General features: G+C 44.4%; 1 protein-coding gene across 7 annotated transcripts in view; it reads right to left on the bottom strand.

Moving 5' to 3' along the window:
* Positions 1 to 20,985, bottom strand: part of SLC4A10 (solute carrier family 4 member 10) — a 169,967-nt gene that overhangs the window by 116,373 nt on the left and 32,609 nt on the right. For 5 of the 7 annotated variants that reach the window (XM_028747023.2, XM_028747066.2, XM_028747031.2 and 2 more), the window contains exon 2: positions 13,444 to 13,539. The exons of 1 other annotated variant lie outside the window; for it this stretch is intronic. In XM_028747023.2, the coding sequence (XP_028602856.2) occupies positions 13,444 to 13,539 (96 nt within the window). Of the gene's footprint in view, positions 1 to 1,010; positions 1,554 to 13,443; positions 13,540 to 20,985 lie in introns of those variants that run through there. One more of the 7 variants, XM_028747050.2, reaches the window with a different exon arrangement.

Raw genomic sequence — 20,985 nt, 5'->3', positions numbered from 1 at the left:
GCCATTTGCAATGAACATGGTTAAGCTGATTATACTGTTTTCAATTTCTTTGCCCGCCCCACACCGCCCACCCCCAGCACATCAAAATAGGCTGCTGGAGACACTATGGTGGTTGAAAGATTACATAAAATACAGACCCAGCCGCTTCCCATTCCTGAAACTTTGCCTCAGGTTTTATAAAACCTGTGATAGCAATGGGATTGGTGAGGGCTGAATGCAGAAAAAAATAAGGAATGCTACAGTATAAATATATAAATATTTGTAGGGCTTGAAATATTTTAAATATTCAATATTTTAAAATCAAGCCCCACGTCAGCTTCTCAAGCCATTTGTGCGTGCTTTTCTCAACAAAAGTTGTTGGGGGGGGGGAAGATCCTTGCACTCTTCAGAGGAGCGAGGCAGCTGCTTGAAATGTAAACGTCAAGCCTTGAAAAAATAATCAAACCTACATCTACTATTTTTAAAAAATATGCCTTATGCAGAATGGCTTATCCCCAGCCTTGATTGTGATAGGCTGTTTTCAGCCCACTTTTCATAAAACAGGATGGTTCGCAATGTGCTTTCATGAAAAGGATGTGCAATCCTAATTAACATGCCACTGTGCGAATGACCTTTGTATCGTCAGCCCAACAAGCAGTACAAACCTCCAAATTCATGCTGTGAGCTATTCCACGGTTCTGATGTTTCATTCCATGGAACTGGAGCATATATGTTTCAGCAGACATGAGCAGAACAACATCTACACACTGAATATTTGCTGTCTCTTTTAAAATACCCTTACGACTTTTTATTTCTAATACACACACACACACACCCCCCAAAAAAACACCCATATACCTTCTTGCATTTTAAGACAAGCTGCCCGTAGTCTAAATCCCGCATGGACTCCAGCATTTAAAAAACATGACGACTTGATCCCATTTTAAAATGAACCAGAAAAGAAATGCAAAAGGCAGTGTTTGAAATAATAATGTAAGCCACAAATAGGAATATAAACCACAAGGCCATACCTGGTGACTGGTTAGAGACTGGAATGGCTCCCCGATCCCAAGATGCATGACCTTCCTATTCCCAGAAAGCATTCCCTGCCTTATAACAATGCATCACTCTCGCTCGCTCTCTCTATCTCTCAGGCATCTTCTGGGCTAGCAAGGAAAACATCAGGTTTCTCCATTTAGCAAATGATGAGCGAGCTCCTTTCGACAGATCGGATCTCAAAGATAGTTCCCTTGCCCCCACCCCACCCCCCTGTGAGCAGTTCCAGTCATCTAGTAGAGAAAGAGGCTGGCACAGCTACATCAGCGATGCTGCTAATGTTTTCAGAAAACACTAAGCTTGCTGCTTAGAGCAATCCCGCATCATCGAAACAGAGCAAGCCACATCCTTCAGCTCTCCACTCACGTTACTATAAATCCTCGGGTTGCCATTATAGAGAACGATGATTTGGTTGTTGCTTAATCTCGAGGCAATTAAAGGTGAAAACAGCCATTATGCAACACACATTGCTTTGAAACAGAGCGACAGAGAGAGAGAGAGAGAGAGAAAGCCAGGCAAAATGACATATCCAGGTTATCTCAATTTGCTTGCATGACCACTTAACATGCAACGCTGCTGTTCTGAGTGGAAAGCTCCACAGTATGAGGTGACGGGGAAATTATCAGAAAGAAATCATATGCAATTCAGAGGCAGAAGGACATTTAAGATCCTCTGGAATCATATCAATTGAACTGAAAACACCATTGAGATTAAAATATGCATCATATATATATATATGGCTGTGCTCATTTTCACAAAGCTGTATCCTTCTTGCATTTTGTGCACTGCTCCCTGGCAGCAACCCAGACATCAACATACCTTGAAAAGATGCCAGTATTATGACAGGGCAAATGTATTTGGGTACCAAACAGAGTGATCACATGCCTGTATTTCTGTTCTTGCAGCCCATTTCACTCCATCAGAAATTGTATTGCTCTCTTCTGAAGAGCTGTGAACAATCCATTAACAAGACACAAGAGTAGCACGGTTATCTCTCACAATATTTTAGGAGAAATCACTCTGTGCCATTTTAAATTGTGATCCCAGTGAATCAAATGCTCTGTTTTTGTTTGTTTTTAAAAGCTGATCCTCAAGACCAATGCTATCGTTTTCCATGGGTTTGCTCCCAATGGTTTTAAGAGGATCGCAGTAACCTGTTTTTGTTTTCAGAATTGCAGGTGATCATATTATTTTCAGCAAATCGCAAAAAAATTTAATATTTTTAAGTGTAGTCGTATTAGAGCCATACTCCAATTCTGAAAAAGGCTCAGTGGTAGCTGAGCATGTGACATTGGCCATACAGACAAAAATAAGGACACTCTTGGGCATGAGAGGGTGAGACTGATGGTGTAATCTGGCAGCGCAACAATGTTGAGGCCAGCAAAATCCCGGCTAAAATATGCCACAAGAAGAAAATGGATGAGCATGCATGCAGTTGGTTCCCAGTGGCAAAAGCATCAAGGTAAACCACTGCATAGCATATAAAATACATGGGATGCATGTATATGCACTATACTACATTTACCGTATTTTTCGCCCTATAGGACGCACTTTTTCCCCTCCAAAAATGAAGGGGAAATCTGGGTGCATCCTATGGGCGAATGCAGGCTTTCGCTGAAGCTTAGAGAGCGAGAGGGGTCGGTGCGCACCGACCCCTCTCGCTCTCCAGGCTTCAGGAAGACATCCGCAGGGCTGTCTAGGCTGCGGATAGCAGCCTGCTTCCCGGAGCGTCGGGCGCCCTGAAAGCAGAGCGCCCGGGGCTTCGGGAACACATCCGCAGCCTAGGCAGCCCTGCGGGAGGTCCTACCGGACAGACATCCGCGGCGTGGGGAGCCCGGCAGGAGTTCCCCGCAGGGCTCCCCACGCTGCGGGTAGCAGCCTGCTGCCCGGCGGGCGGGGCTCCCTGAAGCAGGGCACCCCTCACGCCGGACAGACATCGGCCAGCCCCACAAGCTCGGGGGACAGCAGGGAGGCGCAGCGCCGCCATCCCGCTGTTCCTCGACCTGGTTCGGTTTCCCCGACCTGCTTTTGGGGGGGAAATAAAGGGGAAATTTTTTTTCCTTTATTCCCCCCCCCCCCAAAAAAAAAAACTAGGTGCGTCCTATGGGATGGAGCGTCCTATGGGACGAAAAATACGGTATATGATTTAGAGACCATTCTGGTCCCATTTGACAGCTGGCAAACACTGGGGCACAGAAAAGGTGACTAGCCCAAGATCAGCCAATGAATGAGTGATTCCCCCCTCCCCCAACCTTTACTGTGTTAGGAGGAAAGAGATGGGTTACAGGAACACTCTGAACAAGCCACATACTTCATTTATCCAACACGGAAGAGCATTTGCCTTTGCTTAAACCCAAAGAGGTTCTTTGTGGGTGATACGAAATGATGAACATTGACAGGTACATTTGCTATTACACCTAATTAGAATGTCAGTTTTACAGCCCAGCACAAAAAAAGAAACTACCATAAAGCATTTATATTTTTCAAGTAAAACAAGAGAGATCCTATCTAGAGAATATGTCATCTATTCAAACAGGAGCTGAGAAGGAAACATTTTATTAGGGTCCAGCCATAGAGACGGGGGACATACCAGGCTCTAACCCCATTATACTGAGGCTACATTGCAAATCTTGCTGGAGACATGATGGAAGCTGTATTAATTCATCAATAATAGTTGTTACCGGTACTTTGCAGCTGTTTTGCACTCACACTATTACTACTTACACAAACCAATACCAGTTCCAAGTTTGTTTTTGTGAGGAATTAAAACAAATGAATCCCTGTGGACCCACATTTGTGGGTGAACAACAAAATAATTGGCTGGGTACCAGGGTTCAAAACAAGTGGCTTGCACACCGAGAGCCCCAGTAGCAGAGTATTAAACTCACAAAGATAAGCAGCACAGTAAAGCATTAGGAATATAGGTTGTCAGACACAGCAGCTGACCTGTTTCTACCCTTCCCACCATGAGCAGACCACACTCTTAAGTAAGTTTAAAATCCTTTACTTACAGATACAAGGTCTCAGTTCATGCATTGTTTCATGCAGCAGCAAGGACAAGACAGGCATAAGAATATTGGGTAGAAAATACAGCATATAATTCCAAACACTTGCTGCAAGCCTGGGAGCAAGATAAGACACATAAGAGACTGCTTAGAATGAGTCAGACCATTGGTCCATCTAGTACAGTGCTGTCTACAAGAACTGGCAGCAGCACTCCAATGTTTCAGACTGGGGCCATTCCCAGCCCTATCTGGAGATGCCAGGGATTGAACCAGGGACCTTTCAGGTGCAAGGCAAATTGTCTACCAGTGAGCCAGGAGGCAGTCATAGAGCCCATCTTTTGCATGCAGAAGATCTCAAGTTCCATATCTGGTATCTCCGGGCAAAACTTGGGAAAGACTCTAGTCTGGAGAGCTACTGCCTATTGGTTTCAACAATACTAAGCTAGATGGACCCATGAGCAAAGCAGGGAAAGAGGCGGCAGCCTTACACCATGTGTCAGTACAATCACGGCACCAGACTGAAAGCAGCTGCTTTAATACTAGAGAGCAGTGACTAAGAACCTGCTTGAACATATGCTTTGCCCCTCTAGAGAATGAGAAGTCAGTCGGCCTGGGTTTAAATTTAGTTGATATTTCACCTAACCTACTTCAACACAAAATGTTCTTATGAAATATGCCACATTTTTTAAAGAAGAAGAAGAAGAAGAAGAAATGGAAATTATGATACGGGGATCAAGAATACCACACATCTATTGGTCAGCTAAAAAAACAACCACTGAGTAGAGAGAAAACAGCATTGCAGTGGTACCTTGGGTTACATACGCTTCAGGTTACATACGCTTCAGGTTACAGACTCCGCTAACCCAGAAATAGTGCTTCAGGTTAAGAACTTTGCTTCAGGATGAGAACAGAAATCGTGCTCCGGAGGCGCGGCAGCAGCAGGAGGCCCCATTAGCTAAAGTGGTGCTTCAGGTTAAGAACAGTTTCAGGTTAAGAACAGACCTCCGGAACAAATTAAGTACTTAACCCGAGGTACCACTGTATATAACAGCTTGCACAAAAATTCACAGTGCTCTGATAGGTGGCTTCTGCAGTTTTTGTGTTTTTGTCTATACAAGGGCTTGTGAGCATTACCGAGCCATCGCTGGATAAGGTATGACTTTTCTCATGCAGCAATTTAGTCCCCTCCTGTGACCTAATGTCCAGCAGATTTTTTGGGGATTACAACTCCCATCAATCTCATGGCAGCACTAACTGTGGCAGATGGAAAGTCGTCCAAAACATCTGCACACCACCAGGTTGATGGGGATGCTCTTCTAGTGCAAGATCTAAAACAGACACGCCATGGACCAGGAGACTTTCTTCCACACAGAACTGCAGGTAGCTGGAGCTCGACAAACCTGAGAGTTGAGATCCTACATGACCCACAGACTGTGCAATCAGCACTCGTGTTGATGTACCACCAAGCGAAGCAGAATAACGCTACCAGTTACTGCAAGGCCATTAGACTGTATGAGATCTCACCTCTGGAATTGCTAGGTTAAAAATCTGGGGAGCATGCATTCAGCTTGACATCTGCCCCCCCCCCTGCAATTTCAGGAGCTTAATAAGGTACATGTATGCAGGGCTGGTGCCAAATTTGAGTTGAACCTCAGCAACGTGCCCTCTGGTGGATCTCCTCCTAGTTGGGTTAACCCTGGTACTTGGTGACAGTGGTGGTAGCAGTGCTTGGAGTCCTAGCCCCAACTGTCTAATGATGGTTGAAGAACATCCACAGTGCCATGCTCAGCTCCCAGTAATTCATGACACGCACCTGACTGATGCTGATCAAAAAGCTAGGCCTTCAATTTCCCAGAATGCCCATCAGAGTCATTGTGGGGAATTAAACTAGAGGTTCCAGATCCAGCCACCTTAAAAAGAGTCCAGAGCAAGCAGCTGTAATGGACCTTGCTGGGACCTTGACAGCTTCCCAAGGTACTCTGTGCTGATGCTGGGCCTGCAGGCACGTTCTCTGGCTTTCAACCTGGCCACCATGTTCAGTTCCCAGGTATACATGTGGTTCGTCAAAGGCTCCTTACACTGGCCCATCTGGATGATTATACTGGTGCCACACAATGGGATTGAGCACTGCACCATCACCAATATAGAGGTCGTAACAGGTCGTGTGGTATAGTGGTTGGAGCGTTCCAACTAGAACCTGGGAGAGCAGGATTCTAATCCACACTGAGTCATGAAGCTCACTGAGTGAGCTTGAGCCAATCACCACCTCTCAGCCTAGGCTACATTCACAGGGTTGTTGTGAGAATATACTAGAGAGGGAGAGAACTATGTATGCCATCTTGAAGGAAAGGTGGCATATAAAAATAAAATAATAATAACATTCCTCCACATGCCAAACATTCATCTGTTGGTCTGGCCTTTCACATTATCTGCTACGATAGTTTTAGAAATGATTTAGATGCTTCCACCTTCCCTTGATTTACAGTCCATCATGAGGCAGAGCATAGAAAAGGCACCCAGCCATGAAGCTTGTGAAACTCTGAGCCAGTTTTAATGAATCCCACATCCAAAATGTGCAATTAGTAAATAAAACACCACTGTGTGCCAGTTTGCGAGCTTTTTTTTTTAAAAAAAAATGTTTATGATGTTGGTGTTTGCAAGGGAGTTATTTAACATTTTCATAATTACACGTTGGCATAATTCAGCATTCAGTGATATCAGTATATAGCCCATGAGTGAAAACTGTCAAAGCCTGTTTTCTTCAACAAGATCAATGACAGCATCAAAAGGGGAATGGCACACAGGAAAGGGAACAGCACCAGGAATGCTTCCACCAGACAAGCTCTGGCCTGTGGATGTAGCGTTGCTGTCTTGGACTTGGAAGACTACATCACAAGAGATCCCAGTGGGCCAGAATCTTTCCACTGGAGTAGAAGACTACTGGACCAAGCTGGGCCCCCTCTAACCTCAGTGTGGGTGAATTGGAATATAGCTGCTGCAACTATATAGGGTTCAGTATCTGTCTGGTTGTTGTTGAAGCAGCATTGATCTTTCCCCGTAACAACCACTGCCCCTGCCCAGTAACCCAAGGATAGGAAAGGTTAACCATAGAGGTTAGCAGCCTTTCTCAACCTTGGGTGCATAGCTGTCAACGTTTCCCATTTTTTAAGGGAAATTCCCTTATTCCGAATAGGATTCCTCACAAGAAAAGGGAAAAGTTGACAGCTATGCTTGGGAGCCCAGGTGTTGTTAGACTTCAACTCCCATTATTCCTAGCTAGCAGGGTCAGGGATGATGGGCGTTCAAGAACATCTGGGGACCCAAGATTGAGAAAGGCTGGGTTTGGAGTGTTAGACTGGGAAAGTCTAGGCCCACATCTCCATTCAGCCACAAGCTCACTGGCCGACATCAGGTCAATTTGTTTCTTTCTGTCTGTCTCTGTCTCTCTTTCAGCTGAAGATATCTCACAGGGTTGTTGCAAGTATAAAGAACCATGCATATTGCCCTGATCTCCTTGGAAGGAGGGAGAGACAAAAATGTACTAGATAAAATAAATGCTCAAAACATGGCATGGTCTGCTGTATCAAAGTAAACATGATGTCAACTTAAAGAAACAAGCAGCATATTTGTTACTTGGAAACTGCCACAGTTTTAGAATCTGTGCCCCAAATATCTTGGGGGCTTCCAATAAATCAGGGCATGCAATCATTACAGTTGCTAAGCCACTGCAAAAATACAAAGTGAATGCTTTGCCCCCTTAAGATGATTTTGCATGGGATATAACCATGCAAAATCTTCTTAACATTTATCAGAAAGAATATTCTGCCACGTTACTATCTAAGGCCACATCCTCACCGTACATTTAAAGCACTATCATGTCACTTTAACGGTCATGGCTTCCTTTAAGGTATCCTGGAAATGGAGTTTGGTAAGTGGGGAGCGAGAATTGTTAGGAGACCCCTGTATCTCTCACTTAGCTAGTATGTTCAGAGTGGTTTAACAGTCAAGCCCTCCTCCCAAGGAACTCTGGAATCATAGCTCTGTGAGGGGAATAAGGGTCTTGACAACCACACAGCCAATATTAAGAACAGACAACTAGAGCCAGGGCTTTTTCGGCTGTGGCTCCAATCTAGTGGAACGCTCTGTCACAAGAGACTAGGGCCCTGTGGGACTTGACATCTTTCCGCAGGGCCTGCAAGACAGAGCTGTTCCGCCAGGCCTTTGGTCACTTTGGTCAGGGCACAGCCTGACCCCCTCCTTTGGCAATCTTCACAGAACTTTAGCCTAATGGTTACCATCAATGTGAGTTGAATTAATTTTATAATGAAATGATTTTAGAATGTTGTACTATTTTATTGTTGTTAGCTGCCCTGAGCCCGGCTTCGGCTGGGGAGGGCGGGATATAAATAAAATAATAATAATAATAATAATAATTATTATTATTATTATTATTATTATTATTATTATTATTATTATTATTATTCAAAAAATGCTCCATTTATGAAGAAGAGCTGCAAAGTAAACCATGAATACATTCTTCCTTCTGCCTAACCAACAATTCTAGAATGTGCTTTGTACTAGTGTGATGCAGTGGTTACGAGTGTCAGGCCAGGACTTGCGAGGCCAGGGTTCAAAAACCTACTCAGCCATGAAGCTCACTGGGAGACTTTAGTCCAGGTACCACCTCTCAACCTACCTCACAGAGTTGTTGTGAGAATAAAATGGGGAGGGAGCAACCGTGTATGCCACCTGCAGTTTCTTGGAGGAAAGGTGGGATATAAATGTAATTCTAAATAAATGAATAAATGCAACACACTTTCAATCACAGAGATAGAATATTCTTAGGAAGCAAAGACCATGCGACAGAATGAGGAGGATGCTTCCAGTGACACAGCTGAGGCCTCATTAAGGGTGGCAGAGTTGGCCACAGATCTGACCTGTGAGGTCAGATTCACCTTGGAAGTTCTTCCATTTGAGTCCCACTGAAATGAACAGCCATTACACAATAGGTTGGTTGTGCTTTTGCACAGCTGTCCATTTCAACGAGGCTTCAACTTTCCCCATGGTCACTCATGGGATTTTAAATTTGTTTTGCTTAGCTCTGGAAACAAAAATGGCATTATTTGGCTTGCTCTCTTCCTGAGGACAGAGGTGTCGTGTACTTTGCTGAATTACTGTTATCAGAACCTTAGGGGGATAAACGTAAGGAGGACGCAAATGTTCCCTTGATTTTGATTGATTTGTTCCACTCTGAAACACTGGATGAATCTCAAGGGGGAAAGAGATGCGAGGAAGCAACTCCCCCAGTTAAGTAATGTTCACCTGGTCACTTTAGGCAGGCAACAGGCTGCTTTAATTTCCATGCTACCTGCAGAGGATGTTTCCACAAACACTTTGTGGTAGAGACACTGCAGGTCACTCCACCACCAGTGTTCTTGGCAGAAGGTGATGCCTGTTTTTACTAGCCTGCAAACCCACACTGGTCCACCTCTGTAGCTGGTATGAAAACAAAGGCTACTAGCCTAGACTGGTAAAAAAATAAAATGTTTTCAGGCTACTATGTTCTTATAAGAGGGTTAAATAACTTTACGGAGGGCAAGGCAATCAACAGCTACTAACCATAGTAGTGGGGTAGGACAGCTGGAAACAAAAATCACATCTGGCAACCCATGAGCCCCTTTGGTTTCAGATAATAGATGGGAAGACAAATCTAAAAAGCCCAGGACACAAATTCTCACGGCCCCCTAGCAGCTATGGTGGCTCATTTACCAGAAATAATGTACTTAATGTGAACTCTAGAAGTGATTCTGACCAAACTAAGCTTCCTAGAGCAAAATATACACCAGAATTAAGTATACACCAGAGTTAACGCTAAATACACGACTACTGGTAAATGAGCCACCATAGCCTCTAGATGGACATGAAAATTTGTGTTCCAGGCTTTTTAGACTCGTCTACCCATGTACTAGGGACACAGGGTTAAACCACAGAGCCTAGGCCTTGCTGATCAGAAGGTTGGCGGTTCGAGTTCCCGCAACAGGGTGAGCTCCTGCCAACCTAGCAGTTAGAAAGCACAGCAGAGTGCAAGTAGATAAATAGGTACCACTCCGGCGGGAAGGTAAATGGCGTTTCCATGCGCTGCTCTGGTTTGCCAGAAGTGGCTTAGTCATGCTGGCCACATGATCCGGAAGCTGTACGCCAGCTCCCTCGGCCAATAAAGCGAGATGAGCACCGCAACCCCAAAGTTGTCCGCAACTGGAACTAATGGTCAGGGGTCCCTTTACCTTTTTACCCATGTACTATCTGTAACCAAAGTAGCACATTGGTTGCCCGATGTGTAATATATTGGCATTCTTTTCAGCTCTCCTGCTCCCCACTATGGTGGCTGTGTCCTACCTCTGATTTCAGAGACAATATGGGTTCCTTGGTGAATCCTAAGTGGTGAGAGAGTGCTGTTGTGCTCATGACCAGCTCGCAGGCTTCTCACAGGCTTGTGAGAGAACAGGATGCTGGACTAGATGGGTCACTAGCCTGATGCAACAGGCTCATTTTATGTCCTTAGGAACTTTTGTGGGCTACAAGCCTGCTGTAAGCCTGAAAAGATATCTTAGAAAAAAGAGATCAGCCATTTTGGATCCAGAAAGAACAAATAACACCATGCGGGGGGGGGGGGCACTGAAGAGGAGACAATTTGCTTTTATCTAAAAATGCCTCTAACTGTTCAAGTGGTTTGAACTGAAAGCTTTGACATCTATGAAGAGTTCAGTCACCAGGCTGCAACTTAAACTATATTAACACATATACTGTACCTACATGTCCTGCAGATGCTCAAGGAAAAATATTTCCTTAAGCTACAATCATAAACCCCTAAATTGCTTAGTAACTTTCCCCCATGTTATCTTAGTGTGGTAATTCCAACATTAACATTTCAAGTTTTCCCCTGCCAAATGATATCTATGAAACAATAAGTAAAAATACAGATACAGATAGGTAGCCATGTTGGTCTGCCATAGTCAAAACAAAAAAATTTCCTTCCAGTAGCACCTTAAAGACCAACTAAGTTAGTTCTTGGTATGAGCTTTCATGTGCATGCACACTTCTTCAGATACACACCTTCAGTGTGTTCTTCAGTGTATCTGAAGAAGTGTGCATGCACACGAAAGCTCATACCAAGAACTAACTTAGTTGGTCTTTAAGGTGCTACTGGAAGGAATTTTTTTTGTTTTAAAAATACAGAATTACACATAAAAAGAGTTTTCTGAGCAGGCAATGGGGGTGGGTTCTCTCTTCTCTATTCAACACAAGGGGAACTTATCTGCCAATTACTCCTGCACTGGCAAGAAGGTGTCATGTCAAGGCAGGCTAATAATATAGATCAGTGTCTACTCAAGGAAGTGACTCACCTGGCTTTGAAGCCATGTCCACAGCCAATAGTTGAGTAGGAGCAGAGTTTTATCTCCCAGTAAAAGCATCCCCTCAGTGTTCAGATGACTTCCTGAGGTTGAACACAATGGCTAATGGGGAAACTGTAGGTGACTCACTAAACCTGAGTTACACACATACAAAAAAGGACCAAAGTGGGCAAAGGTGAATTGTTGTGGGGTTTTTTACAAGCGAGTCATCAGATGAGACATCCATGGCACAAAATTATGAGGAAGGCTGCAAAGACTTATTTCACTGCAAATTGCATAAATCATGTGAGGCCACTCACACGTAGAATTATCACAACAGCAGCATGCCTGCTAACTCTACATGCAAACACATTGTTAGTGTGTTTAGTGCATGGAACACTAATGTGGACAAGGGCTTTGCTGTTCTAAGCTTAATTTTTCAAAATAAATAAATAAATGACACAACAATGTTTCAGCATCTAAAAAGACACCACAGCCCAGTACTATCCATTGTGTTCTTAAAATTGCAAGTTTGTATTTATTTATTTAAGAGATGTACAGCCTGCTTACTAAGAGACATTCTTCACAAAGTGGCACACGGTTGTGACCAACTCAGAGTAGTCCCGTTTAAATGAATGAATCAATCTAAGTTAGTCATGTCTAGTAACTTCAGCAGGGCTGCTCCGAGCAGGCCTAGCACTGGATACCACTCTTACAAAATAAACATTTAAAAATGTAACCAATGCAATGTACAGTCGTACCTTGGTTGCCGAACGCCTTGGAACTTGTACGTTTTGGCTCCCGAGCAATCGAAAACCAGAAGTGAGTGTTCCGGTTTGCAAACAATTTTTGGAAGCCAAACATCCAGGGCAGCTTCCGCGACTTCCGATTGGCTGCAGGACGCTCCTTCAGCCAATCAGAAGCCGCGTCTTGGTTTTCGAACGGGCTCCCGGAATGCATTCTGTTCAAGAACCAAGGTACGACTGTAATTTAATACCATTTAAAACATCCTCTGCTAAAAGCTAGCAAAGGAGCTCCACATTGTCCAGCATAACATAAGCATACCAAAAAAAGACAATAACAATTTCTACAGCTTAATTTACAACTAGCCACCAAATGCCATGACAACAAGGTGGGTCTTCAAGGCCCAATCTCATGTCGCTGAAATCCACCGTGAAATCTGTTCCATGTATCTGACGGTCTACTTGTCTTTATAGGTGTGCACCTAAGTAGGCCCTCTGGAGTGAATCTTAAGGCACAGGTAAGTTGATACAGGTGTCACCCAGTTCTTTTAAGTAATCCAGTCCCAAAAGATTCATTGTTTTAAAAGTCATCACCAGCACCTTAAATTAAGCTGGCAATGCACTGGATATGTACCAAAACCACCTGAAGTATAGGTTATATAAATCTAAAATCCAACACACCAAGACAACATATCTTCATCTCATTGACAAAACTTACCTAAGCTTTTCAGCAGACACTCCACATAAATTCACAGCCTAAAATGGTCTAGTCAGATCATTCAGAATCCATCAGAAGTGTTGAATGATGACTCTCAGAACTGACCATATAATAGCCAGAATGAGAGGATGGTGCCCATGTTAGTCATTTCACTCTTAGCTGGGAATACAAACACATCAAGACTACTGCACTCCCACAGTCCTATATAAAATAGCGTGTGCCAGGAATACGGATGAAGCACCATAGAAAATGCTTTAAAATATTATTGGGGCTAGGGGTATTATCAGCCAGTAGGCACATCAACCTATACAACTTGATATACAGCATAATCAGGAGTTACTTGTGTATAAATATTGCAGTGCCATTTCCAACTTTTCACTTCAGCTAAAAATACATCCTTGTGGCCAAGAGTGTTTATACTCTAGTGCTGCAGCCCCTCATAAAGGCTGGCATCTGTCTGAATTGTAACTTTTCTTTTCATGAGCAGAAAGAGGAACAACAGTTCAGTCACCATACATGATTATTCCCAAGGTTGGTCTGGTTGGTCTTACCATGAAGTGACATGAAGACGTGGAATTTTGGCAGTAGATTCCAGAGGGGGCACCATTTTCCTGCCTCCAATCTTCATCTCTGTGCTCGATTAAAAACTGCATGGGAGGAGGGGTGTCATTTTAACATTTTTGCCTTATTTGCTCAAAATAAATCAGAGGGAAGCATTGTCAAGTCCACAGATGATGGTGCATAGTATGAGTTCAACAAAGAACAAGACTAGAGGTAAACAAATGGTGGATTTTGCTTAAGTGATTATTCTGGCTTTGACAAAACAATTGACAAAATGACGCCAATTCATAGTTATCAGCTTTCTGAATGTTACCTGCAGTAACAAGACACAAAACCTGCTGCTTCTGTTTCAGTGGATAATAGTAGAGAACACATACAGGCTGTATTCATACATAACACTAAGCCATAATTTAGTGTTACAAAGATATAATAATAATAAAAAACAAAAAAATGTTTATTTATTCATGCATGCATGCATGCATACATACATACATACATACTCCACCCATCCCAGCCACTCTGGGTGGCTTCCAACAAAATATTAAAAATACGCTAAAACATTAAAAACTTCTTTAAACAGGGCTGCCTTCAGATGTCTTCTAAAAGTCAGATAGCTGTTTATTTCCTTGACATCTGGTGGGAGGGCATTCCACAGGGCAGGCACCACTACCGAGAAGGCCCTCTGCCTGTTTCCCTGTAACCTCACTTCTCGCAGTGAGGGGACCACCAGAAGGCCCTCAGAGCTGGACCTCAGTGTCCAGGCTGAGTGATGGGGGTGGAGACACTCCTTCAGGTATACTGGGCCGAGGCTGTTTAGGGCTTTAAAGGTCAGGTTATGTGTCCCCCTTCCCCTCTCTTGTTCCAGGTATGGCTACGAAGAAAAGATTGTAAACTTCTGCTTCCATGTTAGATTAACCACAATTTACTGTTATGCCTAAACCCTAAACTATGGTTATGAATTGTTGAAACAAGATAGCATCACAAATTGTGGTTTGAACTACTGTTTGAACTACAAGGATTAGCCAAAGTCTGCCCAGACATGAAAGTCACAAGGCATGATCAATCTAAAACAAAAGAAAAACACTCCAAACACCTCCTTGAAGGTGTACCAAAGAGGAAAGAAGCAGCATGAGAGCTCACTGCAGCTCATAACACTAAAACATGGTTTAATGCAGCCCTCCAGCCCTTCAAATATTGCTGGACTACAGCTCTCATTCTCCATGACCTCTGGTTATGCTAGCTGTGGTTGATGGGAGTTGGAGTCCAATGACATATGGAGGGTCACAGCTTCCCTACCTGAATTAATGTTATGTATGAATGCAGCCATTATGTGGTACTGAACACTGAATTAAAATCTCAGCTTTAATATGAAAAACAGTCTAAGCACAAGACCAACCCAACAAGATGATGGTGCATTGTCAGGGATTTGTGTACTCATTGGTGAAATAATGGAAGAATTGCATTGAGGCAAAGAGAAGAAAAGATGAATTCATATATATATATATATATATATATATATATATATATATATATATATGAATTCATCTTTTCTTCTCTTTGCCTCAATGCAATTCTTCCATTATTTCACCAATGAGTACACAAATCCCTGACAATGCACCATCATCTTGTTGGGTTGGTCTTGTGCTTCTTTCCATATCGTGGTAATACAACAAACTCTACACTTTACTCTACAAAATTATACTGATATTTCCACAGCAAACACATAAAAGGAGGGTGTCCCATCAGCATCCTTATGTACACATCTATAAGCATCAGTGAGCCCAATCAGGGTTTTGAAGCTCATGGGGTTATGTATTTTTGCACAGTAGCCCAGCCCACGAGCGCTGAGAAATTCCAGGGGTTCGAGACACTTACCTAGGATTTGTACTTCCTTTTGGAATGAGGCACAGTGGAGACTGCAGTGTCTTTATAATATAAGGTTTATTTACACATATATACAACCTGAGCCTGTGATGGGGGGTTCACAGCATTAACACCCCAATAGAGTCTTGTCCCCCCCCCCCCATAGCCACAGCCTTGGATTCAAACAGAAATCAATCACTGCTCAGACTCTCTCTCCAGCTTTTCTTTTGGCCCACATCACAGCAACTCAACTCTAAACTCTGGCGTAACTAACCATGAGCTAGGGGACGGCCACCACCTCTTTGCCATCTCGCACAGAGCCCCTTTCCTTTGTTTCCCTTAATGGCCCATCACCCAGGCTATCACCTCAGTGAAGGAAGCTAGCCTGACTTATATTGTAACACTTGCTGGATGGAGGTGTTAAAAGGATCTTGAATACAGCCTCCTTCCTCCCCCCAAAAAACTTATAACACTGTGTGTGTGCGCATGTGTGCACACGCGTGTGTGCGCACACATACACACACACACACAAACGGTAAAGATCAGGACGACATGGGGTTGGGGGGCCAACTCCCATCTCTTGTGGGGCTCAATTAGTGCCAGCGCCTTCTGTCAGGAGTTTGGGTGTAACCTTCAACGCCTCCCTTTCTATGGAGGTGCAGGTTGCAATTGCGGCGAAGGCGGCATTTTTCCACTTCCACTGTGCTAAGCAGCTGGTCCCTTACCTTTCTCACCCTGATCTCGCCACAGTGATCCATGTGATGGTCACCTCTGTTTGCAGCTGCAACCACAAGCAGAGGATCTCAGCGCCTGCAACAAACCGCTAAGTACAGTGCATGTACGGCGTCGCATGCATGCGCTGTACATAGCAGCGACGTACATGCGTTGTATAGCGGTTTGCCGCCAGCGCCGCTCCAGTGCTATACGGATGGTGCCGGGATCCTCTGCTCGCAGCTGCAGCCGCGAATGGAGGATTCTCTATTCGTGGCTATAGCGGCGCCAGAAGGATCCCGGCACCATCCGTATGGCGTTAGAGTGGCTCAGGCAGCAAACTGCTATACAGTGGTACCTCGGGTTACATACGCTTCAGGTTACAGACTCCATTCACCCAGAAATAGTGCTTCAGGTTAAGAACTTTGCTTCAGGATGAGAACAGAAATTGTGCTCCGGCGGTGCAGCAGCAGGAGGAGGCCCCATTAGCTAAAGTGGTGCTTCAGGTTAAGAACAGTTTCAGGTTAAGTATGGACCTTCGGAACGAATTAAGTACTTAACCCAAGGTACCACTGTACAGAGCATGTGCGGTGTCACTATGTATGGTGCATACGTCGTACGTAGCAACGCAGCACATGCGCCCTATGTTGTGACGTCCGCCCCGGGTGTCACGACGCCTTCCTTCGCCCCTGGCTTAATCAGAACCAAAGATTCATAGGAATATAGGAAGGCACATAGTATCAGGTCAGACTAACTATCTAGCCCAGTGCTTTCTATCTAAATGGCAGAGGGTCTCCTGTGTCTCTGGCAGAGGTCTCTCCCCTCATCTTCTACCTGATTCTTTTCACCGGAAGCATCAGAGTTCGAACTTGGCACCTTCATCACACAGAGCATGTGCTTCACCTGCCAAGTCCATTTCCTCCACTCGGGAGCGTTATGACTGCACCAGCCTTCCAAGTCTAAAATCTGTTTCTGCAATTCTCAGAATGTGCAGAAACAGAGATTTCTGTTCTATTCTAAACTCTCAGCTTGATGTCACATTTCTAAACAACTGAATTTTTTATTTTATTTTAAGCAATCAGCATTCAGAGATATGGGAAGGGCATTTTACAAAAAGGTACTTTGCAGCCCCTGGAAGCATGTTGGCATTGACTCAGACAATGGAGGCTTATATATCCCCCAAAAGAAGTCAAGAGAAGCTTGTTGGCTAGGAGTGAAATAAACAGCCCCCAGAATTTTCAGCCAGAGTTATTGACAAATCTTTTAGTGAGCCAGAGGGGAACTTTGCAGTTCTCAAAAGAACAACCTGGGCTGGCCATCCACTGCAGTGCCAATGTATAGGGTACAGGGTGTGGGTGGGTGTGGATGTATTACGATCACATGAAATGGACACACATAGGAAGTGTCTCCCACTAGGCAGAAGCATTGCTGCAACTGCACTTATTTGAAAACATGGGTCTCTTGAGAGACCTTGCAGCATCTTCTGTGACCCATTAGGCAGCCAACAACAGGGCTATTGAGCTGAAGGTATTTCTCTCAGGAGGATTTCATGCAGACAAAAACACACACACGTCACAGCAACTGAGAAAATTTCTAGAACTGAGACACCTTCTGCACACAAGCAAATGCTCTGCTGCTGAGTTATGACTCTTCCCCTAGACTATGACTATATTATAATTATATATTATTTATTACGGTCGGAGACCAGCATATAAAACACACTTGGGGGTACAATCCCAGAAGGAAGGCAAACATTTAAAACAATGTACAACAATAAATTTAAAATTTATTAATGTGATAAGCATATAGACACTTAAAACTTTAAGATAAGCTACCACAGAGAGATTTATATTATATTATATTTGTCAGGGCCACCCAAGGTCCCAGCTCACAAGAGACCAACGCCAAGTCCAGCTTATGTACAAAAGCTTTTATTGAAGAACATTGTTAGCTCCACATCCGAGGCGTGTGACCCCACGTCTGTTAGGCTTAGACCGCTGAAGTCCCTTCTGAATCAGTCCCGCCTCTACACCAGTTTAAGAGGCTTGCGCTGGACCACCTCTTCCTCTCCTTCCTTTTCCGCAGGGTCTTTCTGCCCCCCTGGGTTCCCTCCCTCCGGGATTCCCCAGAGGCTGAATCCTCTGATGCCTGCTCCCCCCTCCTCCGTGCTTTGGGACCAGGCTCCTCCTCCGGGCTCTCCTCACTTCCGCGCGCCTCCACATTTGAACTTGGCGCGCGTACGCTGCTTCTGACCTTCCTTTTGACAGTTACTCTGCTCTCGGTACTACTCTCCGCCCCTTCCGGCAGGACGTCTTGCCCCGATCTCCTTCCCCTCTCTGCTTCCTGCTCTGCTCCGTCTGACACACTGGGAACTCCACCCCCTTCACTCCGTTCCGGCGGAGAAGCCGGTCCCGATCTCCAACTCCCACTGGGGGTTCCCCTGCTGCTGCCCTGCTCCTGACTACTCCCCCCTGTGGCTCCCCTTGGCCTGACCAGGGGCGCTCCCTTTTGGGAATCCTCCGATTCACTGGAGAGACTCATGGAACCCCTCGACTCATTGTCATCTTCTTCCTCGTCGCCCTGGGATCCTTCCCCCTCGCTCTCAGTCTCCTCCCTCATCTGCGTCTCTCTCCCTGAACCCCTGACAATATTATATTATATTATAATTATTATATTATATTATATTATATTATATTATATTATATTATATTGCTGCTGTTATTTCATTTATGAATCTCTTCCCATTAGGCATCTCAAAGAAATTTGCAACGTAACAACATATATAGAACAGTTACATGTATAAAAACTGTTCAAACAATTTAACAATTTTAATATATGTAACTTTTACATATTTATATACGATACCTGCTGTTCGTATAACAATCTCTGTAAGTCTGCTTCCTGTCTAAACAACATATGGGTACAAAATTATAAATATTTAAAAAAGAGTTTAAAACAACAGCCTATACATAAAATCTATTCAATTTAATTTCAAATACTATTTTTAATGTGTTTTAAAAATAAAGAATAAAAAAGATTACTTCCAAGGACTTCTTTTTTGAATTCTGATAAACCATAATAGCTCCAATATTGAATAAATTTATACCAGAAATCTAACCAGCAGTATGTGCAGGCACACACACACACACACACACACACACACACAGAGTTTTATATTTCCAGAACTTCGTATTTTATACTCCCTGACCAGGCAAATATGGAAGATTGGGCTCCTAGTATCTATTTAGCAGTGTCTGACCAATCCTGAGGCATCACCTTGCACCTCTCTACACTCTTCTGGGCCTGAAGAGTTCAGAGGCCTGAGTACATGTACTCTATGATATTTTACTACCGTAAGTCCCACTCTCCTCCAGCACCATAATTCAAAAGCATCAATTCTTCGGCGATCAGCCTTCTTTATGGTCCAGCTCTCACTTCCATACATCACTACTGGGGACTTCCATACATCACTACTGGGGAAATTGTAGCTTTAACTTGATGCTTTTGAATTATGGTGCTGGAGGAGACTCTTGAGAGTCCCATGGACTGCAAGAAGATCAAACCTATCCATTCTTAAGGAAATCAGCCCTGAGTGCTCACTGGAAGGACAGATCCTGAAGCTGAGGCTCCAATACTTTGGCCACCTCACAAGAAGAGAAGACTCCCTGGAAAAGACCCTGATGCTGGGAAAGATGGAGGGCACAAGGAGAAGGGGACGACAGAGGACGAGATGGTTGGATAGTGTTCTTGAAGCTACCAGAATGAGTCTGACCAAACTGTGGGAGGCCGTGGAAGACAGAAGTGCCTGGCGTTCTCTGGTCCATGGGGTCACGAAGAGTCAGACACGACTAAACGACTAAACAGCAACAACAACAAAGTCCCACTCTCAGTCCCTGAAAGATCCCTCTATCTTCCCAAAGTGGGGACACCAGAGCAAGGCGCCACGTTTGCACAGCCTCCCTCACCCATGTGTAGAACCTTCACTTCACACAATCTTAAAAGCACTGGTGGATCAGAGCAGTGGCCTTATCTAGTCCAGCATCCTCTTCTCACAGTGACCAACCGGGGAAACCTACAAGCAAAACCTGAGCACAACAGCTACTGCTGCAGTTCCCAGCAAGTTGGCATTCATCCTGCCTCCGGTCTTCCAATCCACTGGTGCCAGCCTTCTCCGATAGCTTTTCTCCACACCACTGAACCTTGCAGTTCAGAGTTGCAAAGCTCTGCACTCTCTCTCCCTTTGTCAAGCCCTCCTCCAGATCTGAGGCAGTGAAGTCAGCTTCTTGGCGTTGCTAAGCTGCTGCCTTCACCTGCTATTTCTCCTCAGAAAGGCAGTTTTCTTGCTCTTCAGCTGAACTTCTGTGAGCCTGAGCTGGGGACATTTTCCCCGCCTTGTGCCACCTTAGGAGTTTGAGCTGCTTCCGCAAAGGAAGGCAAACATGGCCTTGCACTGCACTGTTGAAGCTTGGAGGCAGGGGAGAAATCTGCCTTTAGCAGCAGCCTCTGCATAAATTTCAGTGTTGCACAGGCTCCAAATGCAGATTTCTAAAGCCACTCTTGCCTGCCTGTTGTGAAGATTCTCTAAGCTGGGAAGATCTGAGAATTCTTTGCTGAGTGGATCTTGAACTTGGGTTCGTGTAATAATGCAACAGCAATAATTCATCTTAGAAAGGGCAGAAGAGCCGTTAGAAAGTAAAAGGCCTTGCCTCTGAGTCCAAAGATGCCAGATAAAAAACTGCAAACCGCCACTTCATTCATATTTAATTCCTATACAGTGGTGCCCCGCAAGACGAATGCCTCGCAAGACGGAAAACCCGCTAGACGAAAGGGTTTTCTGTTTCGGAGGTGCTTCGCAAGACAAATTTCCTATGGGCTTGCTTCGCAAGACGAAAATGTCTTGCGAGTTCCTGCAGGTTTTTTTTCCTTCTTCCCCCCTTTTCCCCAAGCCGCTAAGCCGC

Source organism: Podarcis muralis, chromosome 1 (genome assembly GCF_964188315.1).
Source record: "Podarcis muralis chromosome 1, rPodMur119.hap1.1, whole genome shotgun sequence".
Lineage (NCBI taxonomy): Eukaryota > Metazoa > Chordata > Lepidosauria > Squamata > Lacertidae > Podarcis > Podarcis muralis.
Note: the sequence above shows the minus strand (reverse complement) of the source record. Positions and strands in the feature narration are given on the sequence as shown.